The sequence below is a fragment of the Plectropomus leopardus genome, chromosome 5 (genome assembly GCF_026936395.1).
Source record: "Plectropomus leopardus strain MGB_pleo_1.0 chromosome 5, ASM2693639v1, whole genome shotgun sequence".
Classification (NCBI taxonomy): Eukaryota; Metazoa; Chordata; class Actinopteri; order Perciformes; family Serranidae; genus Plectropomus; species Plectropomus leopardus.
Window position 1 is genome coordinate 38,949,465 of NC_142180.1, and position 20,778 is coordinate 38,970,242.

Consider the following 20,778-nt stretch of genomic DNA (forward strand, 5'->3'; position numbering starts at 1 on the left):
CTGCTTATACATTTCAGGTCAGAATTTTATTTTTTAAATTAAGAATGCCTCAAACATGTGAGCCGAATCAAAGACCGATTCTCTATGGACCAGAATTCACACAGAGGAGTGTGTTTTTATCACACACAGCTCCACAAACACGAGAACGGATAAAAGTCTGAGATTTCTTCACGGAGTTTGGCGTCCGCACCAGAACGGAACGTAACGCGGCTGAAACTGTCGTGACTTGTAAACAGATTACGGCAGACCGCTTTCCGGTGCGCGCAGGGTGGCTGCACGTGAGCGCGGGTAAACAGGCTGACATCAGGTGAAGGTGTGTGTATCTGTGTCGGGTCCGGCAGCGGGGGGTCAGGATGCTGTATCTGGTGGGTCTGGGTCTGGGGGACGCTGCGGACATCACGGTGAAGGGTCTGCGGGCGGTGCGGGGCTGCTCCCGGGTCTACCTGGAGGCCTACACCTCCGTGCTCACCGTGGGGAAGGAAGCTCTGGTGAGTCACACAGATCCGGATCCAGGGGGGTCTGTTAAAGACCAGAGAGGGGAGTCTGAGCTGGTTTTAAATCAGCTGCTGTAAGAAACATTAAACTGGTCTCCAGTCTGAGACAGAAGACTGACTTTGACAGTACGGTCTGTCCTCATGTCTCTGTCTGTCTGTACTCATGTGTCTGTCTGTCTTTCCGCATGTCTCTGTGTGTCTGTCCTCATGTCTCTGTGTGTCTGTCCTCATGTCTCTGTCGGTCTGTCCTCATGTCTCTGTCGGTCTGCCATCATGTCTCTGTGTTTATCTCCTCATGTCTCTGTCTGTACTCATGTGTCTGTCTGTCTGTCCGCATGTCTCTGTGTGTCTGTCCTCATGTCTCTGTGTGTGTGTCCTCATGTCTCTGTGTGTGTATATATATATATTTACATATATATGTATATACTGACTATACTGACTGTCGATGCTGACTGTTGATGCTGACAGATGATGCTGACTGTTGATGCTGACTGATGATGCTGACAGATGTTGCTGACTGTTGACGCTGACTGATGATGCTGACTGTCGATGCTGACCAATGATGCTGACTGTCGATGCTGACTGATGATGCTGACTGATGATGCTGACTGTTGATGCTGACTGTTGATGCTGACAGATGATGCTGACTGTTGATTCTGACTGATGATGCTGAGTGTTGATGCTGACAGATGATGCTGACTGATGATGCTGACTGTTGATGCTGACAGATGATGCTGACTGTTGATGCTGACAGATGATGCTGACTGTTGATGCTGACTGTTGATGCTGACAGATGATGCTGACTGTTGATGCTGACTGTTGATGCTGACTGTTGATGCTGACAGATGATGCTGACTGTTGATGCTGACTGATGATGCTGACAGATAATGCTGACTGTTGATGCTGACAGATGATGCTGACTGTTGATGCTGACTGTTGATGCTGACAGATGATGCTGACTGTTGATGCTGACTGATGATGCTGACAGATAATGCTGACTGTTGATGCTGACAGATGATGCTGACTGTTGATGCTGACTGTTGATGCTGACAGATGATGCTGACTGTTGATGCTGACAGATGATGCTGACTGTTGATGCTGACTGTTGATGCTGACTGTTGATGCTGACAGATGATGCTGACTGATGATGCTGACTGTTGATGCTGTTCTTTGGTCCTCAGGAAGAGTTTTATGGGAAGGAGCTGATCTTGGCGGACAGAGATCTGGTGGAACAGGGTGCTGATGAGATCCTGAAGGATGCTGATGTGACCGACGTGGCATTCCTGGTGGTGGGCGACCCGTTCGGGTGAGTCGTGGCGTACACGTATCAGCCGCTCGTATTGACCCCCTCGGTGCTCTGAGGATCAGATGAGTCAGCACACGCAGGGTTTGATGTGACCACAGAAGTCATTCCTGCACATTTCTGCCCAAAACCACCAGAGTTAATGACAGAGTGCAGAGCGCCGCCTCAGAGCGCCGCCTCAGAGCGCCGCCTCAGAGCGCCGCCTCAGAGCGCCGCCTCAGAGCGCCGCCTCAGAGCGCCGGTTTACAGTTTAAAGGGAAAGAGACGCTGCTGAAGTCAAAACATGGACTCTGATTCATCACATGCCCTTTAACCCAGACTGTGACCTCAGCAACTGGATGTCACTGCGTCGAGTCACCGTGTCATCGAGTCACCGCGTCATCGAGTCACCTCGGTGTGTGGTTCGATGGTTTTACAGCCTGCTGCGTTGTTTCTTCTGTCTCCGTCCTGCTGACACTGCAGCACCAAACGGGATTCATCTGCCGCTCAAAGTAGTTCCCAACAGAGTCTGTGTGAGGACACAGTTATTATTGTTATGACGCAGCTAGTGTTTTTCTGTAGTCCGAGCCCGAATCTAACGTCTCCCTGGTTTCCTCGTCGAAAAAAGACTCATTACGGAAAACAAACATTTATGATACTTTCAGGTTTTGTTCAGCGAGATAATTTTCACTAATGAACTCTACTTTCAGGACGGTCACGTGACCGAACGTCTCCGCCACAGCGAGGCCGTATGGTTTTCAGCGTGATGACGTTCTGTCGTTGTGTCGTTCTGTTGTTAGCCGCTGCCATTTTTAACCCTTTAGGGACTGTCTGTTTCTTATTGTCTCTCTGTGTCGTCCTGCAGAGCCACCACCCACAGTGACCTGGTGCTGAGAGCAGTGCATGCTGGGATACCATACAAAGTCATTCATAACGCCTCCATCATGAACGCCGTGGGCTGCTGCGGCCTGCAGGTACCTCAGCACACACCTGTTAACCCTGAGCTGAGTCTCACAGGCGGAGCGGGTGTTTACTCCTCTTCACTGAGTTCAGCTTTAACTTTAACAGGAAATGTGACGTTCAGCATCAAGACACAAAAAAACCACGGAAGACCACATCAGAAATAAACACAGACAGACAGAAAGTCCCCCGCTCCTGCTCCTCCTCAAAAACAGTAAACCAATAAAAGCACCGTCAGCAGAAACACAATCACAGTCAAATAAAAACCATGAATACAGTCGAAGAACATCCCGAACAGCCAATCAGAGGGATTTTACTCACCGACGAAAAAAAAACGAAATAAAAAAGCAGACGGTCGGCTTTGTGCGTCACAACACAAACTTTATTAACACACGGCCGCGGACAGGAGCTGCAGTCTGCAGGCTTCAGTGACGCTGCGTTCACACGCAGTCGGACGACTGAAAACTGCTGAACGACAAAACGACAGCACGTAAGTCCAAACATGCACGATGACGTGAGGTGATGTCAAAATCTTTTCAGGGATTCGAATAAAATATGTTGAAATAATTTTGGGTTTAATGAAATGTTTTTGTGTGAAGCAGCTGTGAGACGTCCGGCTGTAAATTCTGCAAAAAAATCTAAATATTATAATATAATGAATAAAATTCAAATATCTAAGCTCTGAACAGCAGCGCCTTCTACCCCAGCCGGCAATATTGGGTTCTCAAAACGTTCTGAGAATGTTACAATGCAACCAATGCGATGCTTTAGTGAATGAGTTTTCTTTTAGTTCCCTGAACATCTTCTGAAAGTTACGGCAACGTTCTCTATGAATGTAAAAAAAGCTTGTTTTTTTGTTATCACATTGAATTTTCATTTAAAAAATGTTGCATAATTTCAGTCCTCAATAACATAAACACATAATGTTGTTTTAAAAATGTTCTGCCTTTGTTCTCTTGTGACGTTGTGGGAACGTTTTGTAAAGATCATTCTCTGATCTGTCACCTCTCAACATCAACAAAACAGCCTCAGAACGCTGCAGCTCAAACGTTACGTCTCAGTCAGCATTTAACCTTAAAGAAACATTGTTTGAAATGAGAAACATCCTTAAAACGTTCTCTGAACAGCTTAAAATGTTTTCTTTAAAACATTATTGTAACATGTAGGCAATGTTAGCCAACGTTGTGGGAACGTTCCCTGCTGGCTGGGACTGATACCAACGTCCTCTGTCCTCCTGAGAGACGCCGGTCCGGCTCTCTGTCACCAACATGATGTCCATTTTGTTGTCCATCTGATTGCGTGTGAACGCTGCGGAAACATTTCTGAAGCAACAAATTTAACATCAGAATCTGAGCGCTCTCAACACGTTACGGTTGACGTGTTTTTGTAAAAAGCTTCAGATTAGAGCTGAAAAATCTGATGATTCATCAAAGTTAATCTGCGACAATGTCTTAAAAACATGAATCATCTCTGCTGACGAGTCGCTGCAGCAGATTTCACGTTTGCACGTTTGAATAAAGCTCAGGTACCGATCAGCTGACGTCTGTGTGTTTGCCGTTTCAATGATGATGTCAGCCTGGGAGGCCGGACTGAGGGCAGAAACCCCCTGAGGCGGCGCTCCATCTGCTGCTGAATCTGTGAACAGATCATCAATAACTGAGCTGTCAGGGCAGCCAATCAGAGTGCAGGACCCAGCTGTCCCCACACACACACACACACACACACACACGCTAACTGGGCGTCTCTGCTGGGACATCGTTAATATGCTAATGAGGGGCGGGATATGCTAATGAGCTCTGTGAGCCTCCCCCGGGAGTCAGTCCCATCAGCCCCTGCTGTCTGTGGCCACGCCCCCTCACCATGACTCTCATAACAGTCATCGGGGGGGTTAATGCGTCCTGATGTTCATAAATGCAGCCATCTTCTTCTGTGGTGCCAGAGATCCAGACTTTATCAGTCATTATTAGAGGAGAAGAATGAGGTGAGTGGACGTCCCCACAGCGTCTCCTGACAGGACAGAGGAGGACGCCATCAGTGATGGTGGCGGCCCGGCGGGTTTGGAAGGCATGCCGTCTGAATTATTGTATATTTTTACAGAAGTAAGGCGTGTCTCCTTCGAACTTTCCCATAAATTCTAAATTAAAAAAAAGTCATAATGATTTCTGCAAAAATTGCAAAAACATTTAAAAGAAAGGGAAGGACAGAAACATTTTCCCAGAAAGAAAAAGCCAAATGTTCACCCAAAATGTAAAGAAGACTGGCCGCCAAAAAACGGAGACGATCAGCGACTGTTATTGACATGTGATGTCATTGTTATTGTTTACAAACAGCGAGAGGTCACTCTGTTGAGGTAAACCTCTTTGGTTTCCATGGTGACGGCATGCTGTCTAAAATCACACTCTGCAAACACATGATGCCGTCGTCGTCAGCTGATAACAGGAAACAGGTTTACAAACGAGTCTGTTTCATCTTTCCACTACTTTTATATTCAGCAGCTGACCTCTGACCTCTGTGTGTGTGTGTGTGTGTGTGTGTGTGTGTGTGTGTGTGTGTGTGTGTGTGTGTCAGCTGTATAACTTCGGGGAGACCGTGTCATTGGTATTTTGGACGGAGACGTGGAGACCGGAGAGCTTCTATGACAAAATCTGTAAAAACAGAAAAGCTGGACTGCACACACTCTGTCTGCTGGGTGAGACACACAAACACACACACATGCACGCACGCACACACACACACACACACACACACACACAAACAAACAAAACACTTTTAGCTCACAATACTTGTGGCGTTCAATGACCGAAATGAGCACACATCTGTTAAACTGGATTGGTTATGTTAAGGCGGACTGGTTTTGTTGAGGCGGACTGGTTATGTTAAGGCGGACTGGTTATGTGAAGGCGGAGTGGTTATGTTAAGGCGGACTGGTTATGTTAAGGCGGAGTGGTTATGTTAAGGCGGACTGGTTATGTTAAGGCGGAGTGGTTATGTTAAGGCGGACTGGTTATGTTAAGGCGGAGTGGTTATGTTAAGGCGGACTGGTTATGTTAAGGCGGAGTGGTTATGTTAAGGCGGACTGGTTATGTGAAGGCGGAGTGGTTATGTTAAGGCGGACTGGTAAAATGTGTTGCAGCTGAAGGATGCGTTCAGGAGCGAGGAGGTTTTGGTCACCTGATGTCTGTTCATCAGCAGCAGACCATCATCAATCACAAAGACAGAGAGACTCCCCCAAAACACTCACAGTCCTGAGGGAGTTGGCTGACCTGCTCTGTGTGTGTGTCTCAGCTGGTTCTTAATATTCATAAGAGGAAATAAAAGCCCATAAAAACACAGACAGACAGACGGTCATCCATCAGCCGTCTCTGTCTCACACACTGGCTCTCACATCTTCATCTCAGCAGTCTGACGTCAGAGTAGCGTCTCGCTGCCTGTCACTGTTGTAACTAATTTCATGAACATTGTTTGGAGCGAAACGGTTCAAAAAATTTACAGATGAATTTTACAGGAATATAGTTTGAGGCTGTGCAGTATGTGATAAAAAAAAAGTTAAGAAAATTTCATTGTATTGCCTGAAAGAGTTCTCGTGTGATATAGAAATACTTGAGTGTCTTAAATTAAAGTTAAAGAAAGGCTTAGGACAGAAGACATATGTAGGGAAAACAAATAGTTTTAAACAAGTAATAGGACAGTATGTGAAGTTGGAAGTTTTTTTTTAAAAAGGTCAGTGCGGTCTACCAGAAAAACTATTAAAAGGTCCCAGCATAGTATATCACAAAGTATATAAAATGTGATGAATAACTGATCAATAAAATAAGAAAGTTTCTAATGAAGCAAAACTAAAAACACTGGCACTGATTTTGGTTTTAAAAATATCAGCACCTGCTGCAACCCTAAAATGTAAAAAGAAAGAAAAAAATCCAAAAAATAACATTTTTAAAACAGTGTTGAAATAGTTAAACATGATCAAAAAGGTCAACGAATGTTTGGGGGAAATGGCATTAAAAAGTCAGACTATATAATGTCATTCAGCCCCTTTTCTGACATGTCAAAATGTGACGTTTTTCGACACAAAAAACCCCCACATAAAATAGTGTGCCATGACACGCCATAGCATAGACTGCTGCAAACGGGCACAAACACCATAATATGGCATATCAAAAAAAGGACCCAAAAAGCAAGGCTATAGTATGGCAAAAATGTCAAAATATGACGTCCCAAAAACAGCTGAAAACGTCATTAAAAATCATTAAATAGCCTGTCAACACATGCCATTGCAAAGGAAATTGCAAAAAGGGCCAAAAAAACAATAGTTTGGCATGTCGCAAAAATGACCGGACATGCAAGGCTTCATTATGGCAAAAATGTCAAAATATGACATGTCCCAAAAACAACTGAAAACCACATTAAATCGCCTGTCGAGACACTCCATTGCATAGAAAGTTGCAATAAGGGCCAAAAACACCATAATTTCGCATATTGAAAAAATGACAGAAGATGCAAGGCTATAGTATGGCAAAAATGTCAAAATATGACATGTCCCAAAATCATTTGAAAACCAATGTAAACACATTAAATAGCCTGTCGAGACATGCCATTGCAAATAAAGTTGTAAAAAGTGTCAAAAACGCCATAATTTTGCATGTCCAAAAAATGACCGAAGATGCAAGGCTATAGTATGGCAATAATGTCAAAATATGACATGTCCCAAAATCATTTGAAAACCAATTTAAAACACATTAAATAGCCTGTTGTGACATGCCATTGCAAAGAAAGTTGCAATTAGGTCAAAAAACACCATAATTTGGTATGTCCAAAAAATGACCGAAGATGCAAGGCTATAGTATGGCAAAAATGTCAAAATATGACATGTCCCATAATCAGTTGAAAACCAAATTAAAACACGTTAAATAGCCTGTTTAGACATGCCATTGACAAGAAAGTTGCAAAAAGGGCCAAAAACACCATAATTTAGCATGTTGAAAAAATGACCAAAGATGCAAGGCTATAGTATGGCAAAAATTTCCAAATATGACATTTCCCAAAAAAAGCTGAAAACAACATTAAAACTCCTGAAATAGCCTGTCAACACATGCCATTGCAAATAAAGTTGTAAAAAGTGCCAAAAACGCCATAATTTTGCATGTCCAAAAAATGACCGAAGATGCAAGGCTATAGTATGGCAATAATGTCAAAATATGACATGTCCCAAAATCATTTGAAAACCAATTTAAAACACATAAAATAGCCTGTCAAGACACACCATTGTTGCAATTAGGTCAAAAAACACCATAATTTGGTATGTCCAAAAAATGACCGAAGATGCAAGGCTATAGTATGGCACAAATGTCAAAATATGACATGTCCCATAATCAGTTGAAAACCAAATTAAAACACGTTAAATAGCCTGTTTAGACATGCCATTGACAAGAAAGTTGCAAAAAGGGCCAAAAACACCATAATTTAGCATGTTGAAAAAATGACCAAAGATGCAAGGCTATAGTATGGCAAAAATGTCCAAATATGACATGTCCCAAAAACAGCTGAAAACGACATTAAAACTCATTAAATAGCCTGTCGAGACATGCCATTGCAAAGAAAGTTGCAATTGGGGCCAAAAACACCATAATTTGGTATGTCCAAAAAATGACCGAAGACGCAAGGCTATAGTATGGCAATAATGTCAAAATATGACATGTCCCAAAATCATTTGAAAACCAATTTAAAACACATTAAATAGCCTGTCGAGACATGCCATTGCAAACAAAGTTGTAAAAAGGGCCAAAAACGCCATAATTTGGCATGTTGAAAAAATGGCCGCAAATACAAGGCTATAGTATGGCAAAAATGTCAAAATATGACATGTCCCAAAAACAGCTGAAATCCAAATGAAACCATATGAAATCGCCTGTGGAGACATGCCATTGCAAAAAAAGTTATAGAAAGGGCCAAAAATGCCATAATTTGGCATGTCCAAAAATGACTGAAAATGCAAGTCTATAATGTGGCAAAATGTCAAAAAATGACATGTCCAAAAAAACAGCTGTAAACGCCTTTAATCTACATAAAATAGCCTGTGGAGACATGCCATTGCAAATAAAGTTGTAAAAACTGCCAAAAACGCCATAATTTTGCATGTCCAAAAAATGACCGAAGATGCAAGGCTATAGTATGGCAATAATGTCAAAATATGACATGTCCCAAAAACAGCTTAAAACCAATTTAAAACACATAAAATAGCCTGTCGAGACATGCCATTGCAAAGAAAGTTGCAATTAGGTCAAAAAACACCATAATTTGGTATGTCCAAAAAATGACCTAAGATGCAAGGCTATAGTATGGCAAAAATGTCCAAATATGACATGTTCCAAAAACAGCTGAAAACGACATTAAAACTCCTGAAATAGCCTGTCAACACATGCCATTGCAAATAAAGTTGTAAAAAGTGCCAAAAACGCCATAATTTTGCATGTCCAAAAAATGACCGAAGATGCAAGGCTATAGTATGGCAAAAATGTCAAAATATGACATGTCCCAAAATCATTTGAAAACCAATTTAAAACACATTAAATAGCCTGTCAATACACACCATTGCAAAGAAAGTTGCAATTAGGGCCAAAAACACCATAATTTGGTATGTCCAAAAAATGACCGAAGATGCAAGTCTATAGTATGGCAAAAATGTCAAAATATGACATGTCCCAAAAACAGCTGAAATCCAAATTAAACCATATAAAATTGCCTGTGGAGACACGCCATTGCAAAGAAAGTTATAGAAAGGACCAAAAAAAACAATAATTTGGCATGTTGAAACAATGGCCAAAGATGCAAGGTTATAGTATGGCAAAAATGTCACAATATGACATGTCCCAAAAACAGCTGAAAACGACATTAAAACTCATGAAATAGCCTGTCGAGACATGCCATTGCAAATAAAGTTGTAAAAACTGCCAAAAACGCCATCATTTTGCATGTCCAAAAAATGACTGAAGATGCAAGGCTATAGTATGGCAAAAATGTCCAAATATGACATGTCCCAAAAACAGCTGAAAACGACATTAAAACTCATTAAATAGCCTGTCGAGACATGCCATTGCAAAGAAAGTTGCAATTGGGGCCAAAAACACCATAATTTGGTATGTCCAAAAAATGACCGAAGACACAAGGCTATAATATGGCAAAAATGTCCAAATATGATATGTCCCAAAAACAGCTGAAAATGACATTAAAACTCATTAAATAGCCTGTTAAGACACGCCATTGCAAAGAAAGTTGCAAAAAGGGCCAAAAACACAATAATTTGGCATGTTGAAAAAACAGCTGAAAAACACTTTAAAACACATTAAATAGCCTTTCGAGACACGCCATTGAAAAGAAAGTTGCATTGAGGGCCAAAAATGCATTAATTTAGATTGTTGAAAAAATGACCGAAGATGCAAGGCTATAGTATGGCAAAAATGTCAAAATATGACATTTCCCAAAAACAGCTGAAAATGACATTAAAAGTCATTAAATAGCCGGTCAACACGCGCCATTGCAACGAAAGTTGTAAAAAGGGCCAAAAACACCATAATGTGGCATGTTAAAACAATGGCCAAAGATGCAAGGCTATAGTATGGCAAAAATGTCAAAATATGACATGTCCCAAAAACAGCTGAAAACGACATTAAAACTCATTAAATAGTATATCGAGACATGCCATTGCAAAGAAAGTTGCAATTAGGGCCAAAAACACCATAATTTGGTATGTCCAAAAAATGACCGAAGATGCATATTTTGACAAAAATACAAGGTTATAGTATGGCAAAAATGTCCAAATATGACATTTCCCAAAAACAGCTGAAAACGACATTAAAAGTCATTAAATAGCCGGTCAACACGCGCCATTGCAACGAAAGTTGTAAAAAGGGCCAAAAACACCATAATTTGGCATGTTCAAACAATGGCCAAAGATGCAAGGCTATAGTATGCCAAAAATGTCAAAATATGACATGTCCCAAAAACAGCTGAAAACGACATTAAAACACATTAAATAGCCTGCCGAGACATGCCATTGCAAAGAAAGTTGCATTGAGGGCCAAAAATGCATTCATTTGGATTGTTGAAAAAAATGACCGAAAATGCAAGGCTATAGTATGCCCAAAATGTCAAAATATGACATGTCCCAAAAACAGCTGAAAATGACATTAAAACTCATTAAATAGCCTGTTAAGACATGCCATTGCAAAGAAAGTTGCAAAAAGGGCCAAAAACACAATAATTGGGCATGTTGAAACAATGGCCAAAGATGCAAGGCTATAGTATGGCAAAAATGTCAAACTATGACATGTTCCAAAAACAGCTGAAAAACACTTTAAAACACATTAAATAGCCTTTCGAGACACGCTATTGAAAAGAAAGTTGCATTGAGGGCCAAAAATGCATTAATTTAGATTGTTGAAAAAATGACCGAAGATGCAAGGCTATAGTATGGCAAAAATGTCAAAATATGACATGTCCCAAAAACAGCTGAAATCCAAATTAAACCATATAAAATTGCCTGTGGAGACACGCCATTGCAAAGAAAGTTGTAAAAAGGGCCAAAAACACCTTAATTTGGCATGTTAAAAAAATGGCCGCAAATGGCAAAAATGTCAAAATATGACATGTCCCAAAAACAGCTGAAAACGACATTAAAACTCATTAAATAGTATATCGAGACATGCCATTGCAAAGAAAGTTGTAAAAACTGCCCAAAACGCCATCATTTTGCACGTCCAAAAAATGACTGAAGATGCAAGGCTATAGTATGGCAAAAATGTCAAAATATGACATGTCCCAAAAACAGCTGAAAACGACATTAAAACTCATTAAATAGCCTGTGGAGACATGCCATTGCAAAGAAAGTTGCATTGAGGGCCAAAAATGCATTAATTTGGATTGTTGAAAAAAATGACCGAAATTGCAAGGCTATAGTATGGCAAAAATGTCAAAATATGACATGTCCCAAAAACAGCTGAAAATGACATTAAAAGTCATTAAATAGTATATCGAGACATGCCATTGCAAAGAAAGTTGCAAAAAGGGCCAAAAACACCATAATTTGGTATGTCCAAAAAATGACCGAAGATGCATATTTTGACAAAAATGCAAGGCTATAGTATGGCAAAAATGTCAAAATATGACATGTCCCAAAAACAGCTGAAAATGACATTAAAACTCATTAATTAGCCTGTTAAGACATGCCATTGCAAAGAAAGTTGCAAAAAGGGCCAAAAACACAATAATTGGGCATGTTGAAACAATGGCCAAAGATGCAAGGCTATAGTATGGCAAAAATGTCAAACTGTGACATGTTCCAAAAACAGCTGAAAAACACTTTAAAACACATTAAATAGCCTTTCGAGACACGCTATTGAAAAGAAAGTTGCAATTGGGGCCAAAAACACCATAATTTGGTATGTCCAAAAAATGACCGAAGATGCAATGCTATAATATGGCAAAAATGTCCAAATATGACATGTTCCAAAAACAGCTGAAAACGACATTAAAACTCCTGGAATAGCCTGTCAACACATGCCATTGCAAATAAAGTTGTAAAAACTGCCAAAAACGCCATCATTTTGCATGTCCAAAAAATGACCGAAGATGCAAGGCTATAGTATGGCAATAATGTCAAAATATGACATGTCCCAAAAACAGCTGAAAACGACATTAAAACTAATTAAATAGCCTGTCGAGACATGCCATTGCAAAGAAAGTTGCAATTGGGGCCAAAAACACCATAATTTGGTATGTCCAAAAAATGACTGAAGATGCAAGGCTATAGTATGGCAAAAATTTCCAAATATGACATTTCCCAAAAAAAGCTGAAAACAACATTAAAACTCATTAAATAGCCTGTCAACACATGCCATTGCAAATAAAGTTGTAAAAAGTGCCAAAAACGCCATAATTTTGCATGTCCAAAAAATGACCGAAGATGCAAGGCTATAGTATGGCAAAAATGTCAAAATATGACATGTCCCAAAATCATTTGAAAACCAATTTAAAACACATTAAATAGCCTGTCAATACACACCATTGCAAAGAAAGTTGCAATTAGGGCCAAAAACACCATAATTTGGTATGTCCAAAAAATGACCGAAGATGCAAGGCTATAGTATGGCAAAAATGTCAAAATATGACATGTCCCAAAAACAGCTGAAATCCAAATTAAACCATATAAAATTGCCTGTGGAGACACGCCATTGCAAAGAAAGTTATAGAAAGGACCAAAAAAAACAATAATTTGGCATGTTGAAACAATGGCCAAAGATGCAAGGTTATAGTATGGCAAAAATGTCACAATATGACATGTCCCAAAATCATTTGAAAACCAATTTAAAACACATTAAATAGCCTGTCGAGACATGCCATTGCAAAGAAAGTTGCAATTAGGTCAAAAAACACCATAATTTGGTATGTCCAAGAAATGACCTAAGATGCAAGGCTATAGTATGGCAAAAATGTCCAAATATGATATTTCCCAAAAACAGTTGAAAACAACATTAAAAGTCATTAAATAGCTGGTCAACACATGCCATTGCAAATAAAGTTGTAAAAAGTGTCAAAAACGCCATAATTTTGCATGTCCAAAAAATGACCGAAGATGCAAGGCTATAGTATGGCAATAATGTCAAAATATGACATGTCCCAAAATCATTTGAAAACCAATTTAAAACACATAAAATAGCCTGTCAAGACACACCATTGTTGCAATTAGGTCAAAAAACACCATAATTTGGTATGTCCAAAAAATGACCGAAGATGCAAGGCTATAGTATGGCACAAATGTCAAAATATGACATGTCCCATAATCAGTTGAAAACCAAATTAAAACACGTTAAATAGCCTGTTTAGACATGCCATTGACAAGAAAGTTGCAAAAAGGGCCAAAAACACCATAATTTAGCATGTTGAAAAAATGACCAAAGATGCAAGGCTATAGTATGGCAAAAATGTCCAAATATGACATGTCCCAAAAACAGCTGAAAACGACATTAAAACTCATTAAATAGCCTGTCGAGACATGCCATTGCAAAGAAAGTTGCAATTGGGGCCAAAAACACCATAATTTGGTATGTCCAAAAAATGACCGAAGACGCAAGGCTATAATATGGCAAAAATGTCCAAATATGACATGTTCCAAAAACAGCTGAAAACGATATTAAAACTCATTAAATAGCCTGTCGAGACATGCCATTGCAAATAAAGTTGTAAAAAGTGCCAAAAACGCCATAATTTTGCATGTCCAAAAAATGACCGAAGATGCAAGGCTATAGTATGGCAATAATGTCAAAATATGACATGTCCCAAAATCATTTGAAAACCAATTTAAAACACATTAAATAGCCTGTCGAGACATGCCATTGCAAACAAAGTTGTAAAAAGGGCCAAAAACGCCATAATTTGGCATGTTGAAAAAATGGCCGCAAATACAAGGCTATAGTATGGCAAAAATGTCAAAATATGACATGTCCCAAAAACAGCTGAAATCCAAATGAAACCATATGAAATCGCCTGTGGAGACATGCCATTGCAAAAAAAGTTATAGAAAGGGCCAAAAATGCCATAATTTGGCATGTCCAAAAATGACTGAAAATGCAAGTCTATAATGTGGCAAAATGTCAAAAAATGACATGTCCAAAAAAACAGCTGTAAACGCCTTTAATCTACATAAAATAGCCTGTCGAGACATGCCATTGCAAATAAAGTTGTAAAAACTGCCAAAAACGCCATAATTTTGCATGTCCAAAAAATGACCGAAGATGCAAGGCTATAGTATGGCAATAATGTCAAAATATGACATGTCCCAAAAACAGCTTAAAACCAATTTAAAACACATAAAATAGCCTGTCGAGACATGCCATTGCAAAGAAAGTTGCAATTAGTTCAAAAAACACCATAATTTGGTATGTCCAAAAAATGACCTAAGATGCAAGGCTATAGTATGGCAAAAATGTCCAAATATGACATGTTCCAAAAACAGCTGAAAACGACATTAAAACTCCTGAAATAGCCTGTCAACACATGCCATTGCAAATAAAGTTGTAAAAGTGCCAAAACGCCATAATTTTGCATGTCCAAAAATGACCGAAGATGCAAGGCTATAGTATGGCAAAAATGTCAAAATATGACATGTCCCAAAATCATTTGAAAACCAATTTAAAACACATTAAATAGCCTGTCAATACACACCATTGCAAAGAAAGTTGCAATTAGGGCCAAAAACACCATAATTTGGTATGTCCAAAAAATGACCGAAGATGCAAGTCTATAGTATGGCAAAAATGTCAAAATATGACATGTCCCAAAAACAGCTGAAATCCAAATTAAACCATATAAAATTGCCTGTGGAGACACGCCATTGCAAAGAAAGTTATAGAAAGGACCAAAAAAAACAATAATTTGGCATGTTGAAACAATGGCCAAAGATGCAAGGTTATAGTATGGCAAAAATGTCACAATATGACATGTCCCAAAAACAGCTGAAAACGACATTAAAACTCATGAAATAGCCTGTCGAGACATGCCATTGCAAATAAAGTTGTAAAAACTGCCAAAAACGCCATCATTTTGCATGTCCAAAAAATGACTGAAGATGCAAGGCTATAGTATGGCAAAAATGTCCAAATATGACATGTCCCAAAAACAGCTGAAAACGACATTAAAACTCATTAAATAGCCTGTCGAGACATGCCATTGCAAAGAAAGTTGCAATTGGGGCCAAAAACACCATAATTTGGTATGTCCAAAAAATGACCGAAGACACAAGGCTATAATATGGCAAAAATGTCCAAATATGACATGTTCCAAAAACAGCTGAAAACGATATTAAAACTCATTAAATAGCCTGTCGAGACATGCCATTGCAAAGACAGTTGTATTGAGGGCCAAAAACGCCATAATTTGGCATGTTGAAAAAATGGCCGCAAATGCAAGGCTATAGTATGGCAAAAATGTCAAAATATGATATGTCCCAAAAACAGCTGAAAATGACATTAAAACTCATTAAATAGCCTGTTAAGACACGCCATTGCAAAGAAAGTTGCAAAAAGGGCCAAAAACACAATAATTTGGCATGTTGAAAAATGACCGCAAATGCAAGGCTATAGTATGGCAAAAATGTCAAAATATGGCATGTTCCAAAAACAGCTGAAAAACACTTTAAAACACATTAAATAGCCTTTCGAGACACGCCATTGAAAAGAAAGTTGCATTGAGGGCCAAAAATGCATTAATTTAGATTGTTGAAAAAATGACCGAAGATGCAAGGCTATAGTATGGCAAAAATGTCAAAATATGACATTTCCCAAAAACAGCTGAAAATGACATTAAAAGTCATTAAATAGCCGGTCAACACGCGCCATTGCAACGAAAGTTGTAAAAAGGGCCAAAAACACCATAATGTGGCATGTTAAAACAATGGCCAAAGATGCAAGGCTATAGTATGGCAAAAATGTCAAAATATGACATGTCCCAAAAACAGCTGAAAACGACATTAAAACTCATTAAATAGTATATCGAGACATGCCATTGCAAAGAAAGTTGCAATTAGGGCCAAAAACACCATAATTTGGTATGTCCAAAAAATGACCGAAGATGCATATTTTGACAAAAATACAAGGTTATAGTATGGCAAAAATGTCCAAATATGACATTTCCCAAAAACAGCTGAAAACGACATTAAAAGTCATTAAATAGCCGGTCAACACGCGCCATTGCAACGAAAGTTGCAAAAAGGGCCAAAAACACCATAATTTAGCATGTTGAAAAAATGACCAAAGATGCAAGGCTATAGTATGGCAAAAATGTCCAAATATGACATGTCCCAAAAACAGCTGAAAACGACATTAAAACACATTAAATAGCCTGCCGAGACATGCCATTGCAAAGAAAGTTGCATTGAGGGCCAAAAATGCATTCATTTGGATTGTTGAAAAAAATGACCGAAAATGCAAGGCTATAGTATGCCCAAAATGTCAAAATATGACATGTCCCAAAAACAGCTGAAAATGACATTAAAACTCATTAAATAGCCTGTTAAGACATGCCATTGCAAAGAAAGTTGCAAAAAGGGCCAAAAACACAATAATTGGGCATGTTGAAACAATGGCCAAAGATGCAAGGCTATAGTATGGCAAAAATGTCAAACTATGACATGTTCCAAAAACAGCTGAAAAACACTTTAAAACACATTAAATAGCCTTTCGAGACACGCTATTGAAAAGAAAGTTGCATTGAGGGCCAAAAATGCATTAATTTAGATTGTTGAAAAAATGACCGAAGATGCAAGGCTATAGTATGGCAAAAATGTCAAAATATGACATGTCCCAAAAACAGCTGAAATCCAAATTAAACCATATAAAATTGCCTGTGGAGACACGCCATTGCAAAGAAAGTTGTAAAAAGGGCCAAAAACACCTTAATTTGGCATGTTAAAAAATGAAAGATGCAAGAAATGGCAAAATGTCAAAATATGACATGTCCCAAAAACAGCTGAAAACGACATTAAAACTCATTAAATAGTATATCGAGACATGCCATTGCAAAGAAAGTTGTAAAAACTGCCCAAAACGCCATCATTTTGCACGTCCAAAAAATGACTGAAGATGCAAGGCTATAGTATGGCAAAAATGTCAAAATATGACATGTCCCAAAAACAGCTGAAAACGACATTAAAACTCATTAAATAGCCTGTGGAGACATGCCATTGCAAAGAAAGTTGCATTGAGGGCCAAAAATGCATTAATTTGGATTGTTGAAAAAAATGACCGAAATTGCAAGGCTATAGTATGGCAAAAATGTCAAAATATGACATGTCCCAAAAACAGCTGAAAATGACATTAAAAGTCATTAAATAGTATATCGAGACATGCCATTGCAAAGAAAGTTGCAAAAAGGGCCAAAAACACCATAATTTGGTATGTCCAAAAAATGACCGAAGATGCATATTTTGACAAAAATGCAAGGCTATAGTATGGCAAAAATGTCAAAATATGACATGTCCCAAAAACAGCTGAAAATGACATTAAAACTCATTAATTAGCCTGTTAAGACACGCCATTGCAAAGAAAGTTGCAAAAAGGGCCAAAAACACAATAATTGGGCATGTTGAAACAATGGCCAAAGATGCAAGGCTATAGTATGGCAAAAATGTCAAACTATGACATGTTCCAAAAACAGCTGAAAAACACTTTAAAACACATTAAATAGCCTTTCGAGACACGCTATTGAAAAGAAAGTTGCAATTGGGGCCAAAAACACCATAATTTGGTATGTCCAAAAAATGACCGAAGATGCAATGCTATAATATGGCAAAAATGTCCAAATATGACATGTTCCAAAAACAGCTGAAAACGACATTAAACCTCCTGGAATAGCCTTTCAACACATGCCATTGAAAATAAAGTTGTAAAACCTGCCAAAACGCCATCATTTTGCATGTCCAAAAATGACCTAAGATGCAAGGCTATAGTATGGCAATAATGTCAAAATATGACATGTCCCAAAAACAGCTGAAAACGACATTAAAACTAATTAAATAGCCTGTCGAGACATGCCATTGCAAAGAAAGTTGCAATTGGGGCCAAAAACACCATAATTTGGTATGTCCAAAAAATGACTGAAGATGCAAGGCTATAGTATGGCAAAAATTTCCAAATATGACATTTCCCAAAAAAAGCTGAAAACAACATTAAAACTCATTAAATAGCCTGTCAACACATGCCATTGCAAATAAAGTTGTAAAAAGTGCCAAAAACGCCATAATTTTGCATGTCCAAAAAATGACCGAAGATGCAAGGCTATAGTATGGCAAAAATGTCAAAATATGACATGTCCCAAAATCATTTGAAAACCAATTTAAAACACATTAAATAGCCTGTCAATACACACCATTGCAAAAGAAAGTTGCAATTAGGGCCAAAAACACCATAATTTGGTATGTCCAAAAAATGACCGAAGATGCAAGGCTATAGTATGGCAAAAATGTCAAAATATGACATGTCCCAAAAACAGCTGAAATCCAAATTAAACCATATAAAATTGCCTGTGGAGACACGCCATTGCAAAGAAAGTTATAGAAAGGACCAAAAAAAACAATAATTTGGCATGTTGAAACAATGGCCAAAGATGCAAGGTTATAGTATGGCAAAAATGTCACAATATGACATGTCCCAAAATCATTTGAAAACCAATTTAAAACACATTAAATAGCCTGTCGAGACATGCCATTGCAAAGAAAGTTGCAATTAGGTCAAAAAACACCATAATTTGGTATGTCCAAGAAATGACCTAAGATGCAAGGCTATAGTATGGCAAAAATGTCCAAATATGATATTTCCCAAAAACAGTTGAAAACAACATTAAAAGTCATTAAATAGCTGGTCAACACATGCCATTGCAAATAAAGTTGTAAAAAGTGTCAAAAACGCCATAATTTTGCATGTCCAAAAAATGACCGAAGATGCAAGGCTATAGTATGGCAATAATGTCAAAATATGACATGTCCCAAAATCATTTGAAAACCAATTTAAAACACATAAAATAGCCTGTCAAGACACACCATTGTTGCAATTAGGTCAAAAAACACCATAATTTGGTATGTCCAAAAAATGACCGAAGATGCAAGGCTATAGTATGGCACAAATGTCAAAATATGACATGTCCCATAATCAGTTGAAAACCAAATTAAAACACGTTAAATAGCCTGTTTAGACATGCCATTGACAAGAAAGTTGCAAAAAGGGCCAAAAACACCATAATTTAGCATGTTGAAAAAATGACCAAAGATGCAAGGCTATAGTATGGCAAAAATGTCCAAATATGACATGTCCCAAAAACAGCTGAAAACGACATTAAAACTCATTAAATAGCCTGCCGAGACATGCCATTGCAAAGAAAGTTGCATTGAGGGCCAAAAATGCATTCATTTGGATTGTTGAAAAAAATGACCGAAAATGCAAGGCTATAGTATGCCCAAAATGTCAAAATATGACATGTCCCAAAAACAGCTGAAAATGACATTAAAACTCATTAAATAGCCTGTTAAGACATGCCATTGCAAAGAAAGTTGCAAAAAGGGCCAAAAACACAATAATTGGGCATGTTGAAACAATGGCCAAAGATGCAAGGCTATAGTATGGCAAAAATGTCAAACTATGACATGTTCCAAAAACAGCTGAAAAACACTTTAAAACACATTAAATAGCCTTTCGAGACACGCTATTGAAAAGAAAGTTGCATTGAGGGCCAAAAATGCATTAATTTAGATTGTTGAAAAAATGACCGAAGATGCAAGGCTATAGTATGGCAAAAATGTCAAAATATGACATGTCCCAAAAACAGCTGAAATCCAAATTAAACCATATAAAATTGCCTGTGGAGACACGCCATTGCAAAGAAAGTTGTAAAAAGGGCCAAAAACACCTTAATTTGGCATGTTAAAAAAATGGCCGCAAATGGCAAAAATGTCAAAATATGACATGTCCCAAAAACAGCTGAAAACGACATTAAAACTCATTAAATAGTATATCGAGACATGCCATTGCAAAGAAAGTTGTAAAAACTGCCCAAAACGCCATCATTTTGCATGTCAAAAAATGACTGAAGATGCAAGGCTATAGTATGGCAAAAATGTCAAAATATGACATGTCCCAAAAACAGCTGAAAACGACATTAAAACTCATTAAATAGCCTGTGGAGACATGCCATTGCAAAGAAAGTTGCATTGAGGGCCAAAAATGCATTAATTTGGATTGTTGAAAAAAATGACCGAAATTGCAAGGCTATAGTATGGCAAAAATGTCAAAATATGACATGTCCCAAAAACAGCTGAAAATGACATTAAAAGTCATTAAATAGTATATCGAGACATGCCATTGCAAAGAAAGTTGCAAAAAGGGCCAAAAACACCATAATTTGGTATGTCCAAAAAATGACCGAAGATGCATATTTTGACAAAAATGCAAGGCTATAGTATGGCAAAAATGTCAAAATATGACATGTCCCAAAAACAGCTGA

General features: G+C 38.4%; 1 protein-coding gene across 1 annotated transcript in view; it reads left to right on the plus strand.

Annotated features, from left to right (window-relative positions):
• The first annotated feature begins 248 nt into the window (after window positions 1-248).
• dph5 (diphthamide biosynthesis 5) overlaps window positions 249-20,778 on the plus strand; it is a 43,367-nt gene continuing 22,837 nt past the window's right edge. Inside the window, exons 1-4 of the mRNA XM_088078220.1 lie at window positions 249-488; window positions 1,676-1,800; window positions 2,642-2,750; window positions 5,305-5,425. Of these exons, the coding sequence (XP_087934346.1) occupies window positions 354-488; window positions 1,676-1,800; window positions 2,642-2,750; window positions 5,305-5,425 (490 nt within the window). The 5' untranslated portion in view covers window positions 249-353. The remainder of the gene's footprint in view (window positions 489-1,675; window positions 1,801-2,641; window positions 2,751-5,304; window positions 5,426-20,778) is intronic.